Below are 1,695 nucleotides of genomic sequence, written 5' to 3'. Positions count from 1 at the left end.
ATTGGGAAGAGCGCCACTGGAAACACCATCCTGGGACGAAAGTGCTTTGACTCCAAGTTCAGTGCTAAGTCCATGACGGTCGACTGCTCTAAAGGCAGAGCTACGGTAGATGGACAACAGATCTCTGTCATCGACACCCCCGGCCTGTTTGACACCAGGTTTGACGAGGAGAGAACACAACGGGATTTAAATCAGTGCATCAATTACGCTGCTCCCGGACCCCACATCTTCCTGGTGGTCATCAGGCTGGGCAGATTCACAGACGAGGAAAAGCAGACGGTGCAGAAGATCCAGGAAATCTTTGGCCAGGCTGCCGACAGGTACAGCATGGTCCTCTTCACTGGTGGAGACCTTCTTGAAGACACCACTATTGAGGAGTTCTTGGACACATGCTTAGACCTTCAGGAGCTTGTGGGCAGATGTAACGGCCAGTACCACGTCTTCAATAACAAGCTGAAGGATGAGGAGGCTCGCTCTCAGGTCAGTGAGCTGCTCCACAAGATCAGGAACATCGTCGCGAAGAACGGGGGAAGCCACTACACCAGCGAGATGTTCCAGGAGGCCGAGAGGGCGATCGAAGAGGAGAAACAACGAATCCTGGAGGAGAAAAAAGAGCAGATCCGTAAAGAGAAAGAGGAGGTGGAGAGGCAACTTCAGGAAGATTTCCAAAAGGAGATGAAAAAAATTCGTAATCAACAAGCAGAGGCCAAAAAGGAGGAGATTGAAAAAATGATGAAAGAATTAGAGGAAGAGCATGAAAGGAAAATGAGAGCGGAAAAGAAAAGAATTGAAGAACAACGTGAAAAAGAGGCCAGGGCTGAGGCTGAAAAGAGTGCACGTCAGAGCGGCTGGTGTGTGATCCTGTAATAAATTCAACAAAACCAACGCATGTTAGCTTCTAACCTCAGTGCAGCTCATCTTCATGTCAAGACAAATTAAATCTTTTTGAACAAATGTTCTACTAAAACTAGAATCACCTCCTCGTGTTGTATCCCTCCCCCAACTGACTAGTGTCAGGTCACATCCTGTTTACCCAGAGTCATAGAAAATATGAACCATTTGTGTGAAATTGTTATAGATTTTCACTAGAATATAGTATGCATTATAAATATACTGAATGTTAAACTTATATAATCCGATGAAATAGCTATAGTCACAACTGAGGTTAGATTTGTTGCTGTTGTTGTTTGGGTTCTTCTGCCTTTGTTCTCTTGTATGCTTATGCTGTTTTGTCAAAGCACTGTAAACCCTTGTTTTAAAAGAGGCTATATAAATAAAGGAATTATTATTATTTGTATGTAAACCAGCCTCTGCTGAAGTAGGATTGTTATAAAATTGAACCTGGAGGGAATAAAGTTAGAAGAAATGGTCTGACGGCCCGTGAGCAGTGGTGTTGGAGAAGCAGCTGTAGTGAGACCCAGGTTGAGGATAGACAGGAGACCCAGGTTGTGGATAGACAGGAGACCCAGGTTGGAGATAGACAGGAGACCCAGGTTGGAGATAAACAGGAGACCCAGGTTGGAGATAGACAGGAGACCCAGGTTGGAGATAGACAGGAGACCCAGGTTGAGGATAGACAGGAAACCCAGGTTGAGGATAGACAGGAGACCCAGGTTGGAGATAGACAGGAGACCCAGGTTGGAGATAGACAGGAGACCCAGGTTGGAGATAGACAGGAGACCCAGGTTGGAGATA

At 45.9% G+C, this 1,695-nt stretch overlaps 1 protein-coding gene across 1 annotated transcript; it reads left to right on the top strand.

The window, feature by feature from the left end:
• Positions 1-3: 3 nt before the first annotated feature.
• Positions 4-1,686, top strand: LOC111649028 (GTPase IMAP family member 4-like; the record flags this gene model as incomplete). Its single annotated transcript, XM_023398766.2, has 1 exon — positions 4-1,686. A coding segment is annotated over one exon (864 nt), but the record flags the coding sequence as incomplete, so codon positions are not given.
• Between the last annotated feature and the right edge of the window lie 9 nt (positions 1,687-1,695).

Source organism: Seriola lalandi, unplaced genomic scaffold, assembly GCF_002814215.2.
Source record: "Seriola lalandi dorsalis isolate HSWRI2012SDOR001 ecotype SW California unplaced genomic scaffold, Sedor1 jcf7180002049856, whole genome shotgun sequence".
In the NCBI taxonomy this organism is placed as follows: domain Eukaryota; kingdom Metazoa; phylum Chordata; class Actinopteri; order Carangiformes; family Carangidae; genus Seriola; species Seriola lalandi.
The sequence above is the reverse complement of the archived record's forward strand: the minus strand, read 5'-3'. Positions and strand labels throughout refer to the sequence as shown.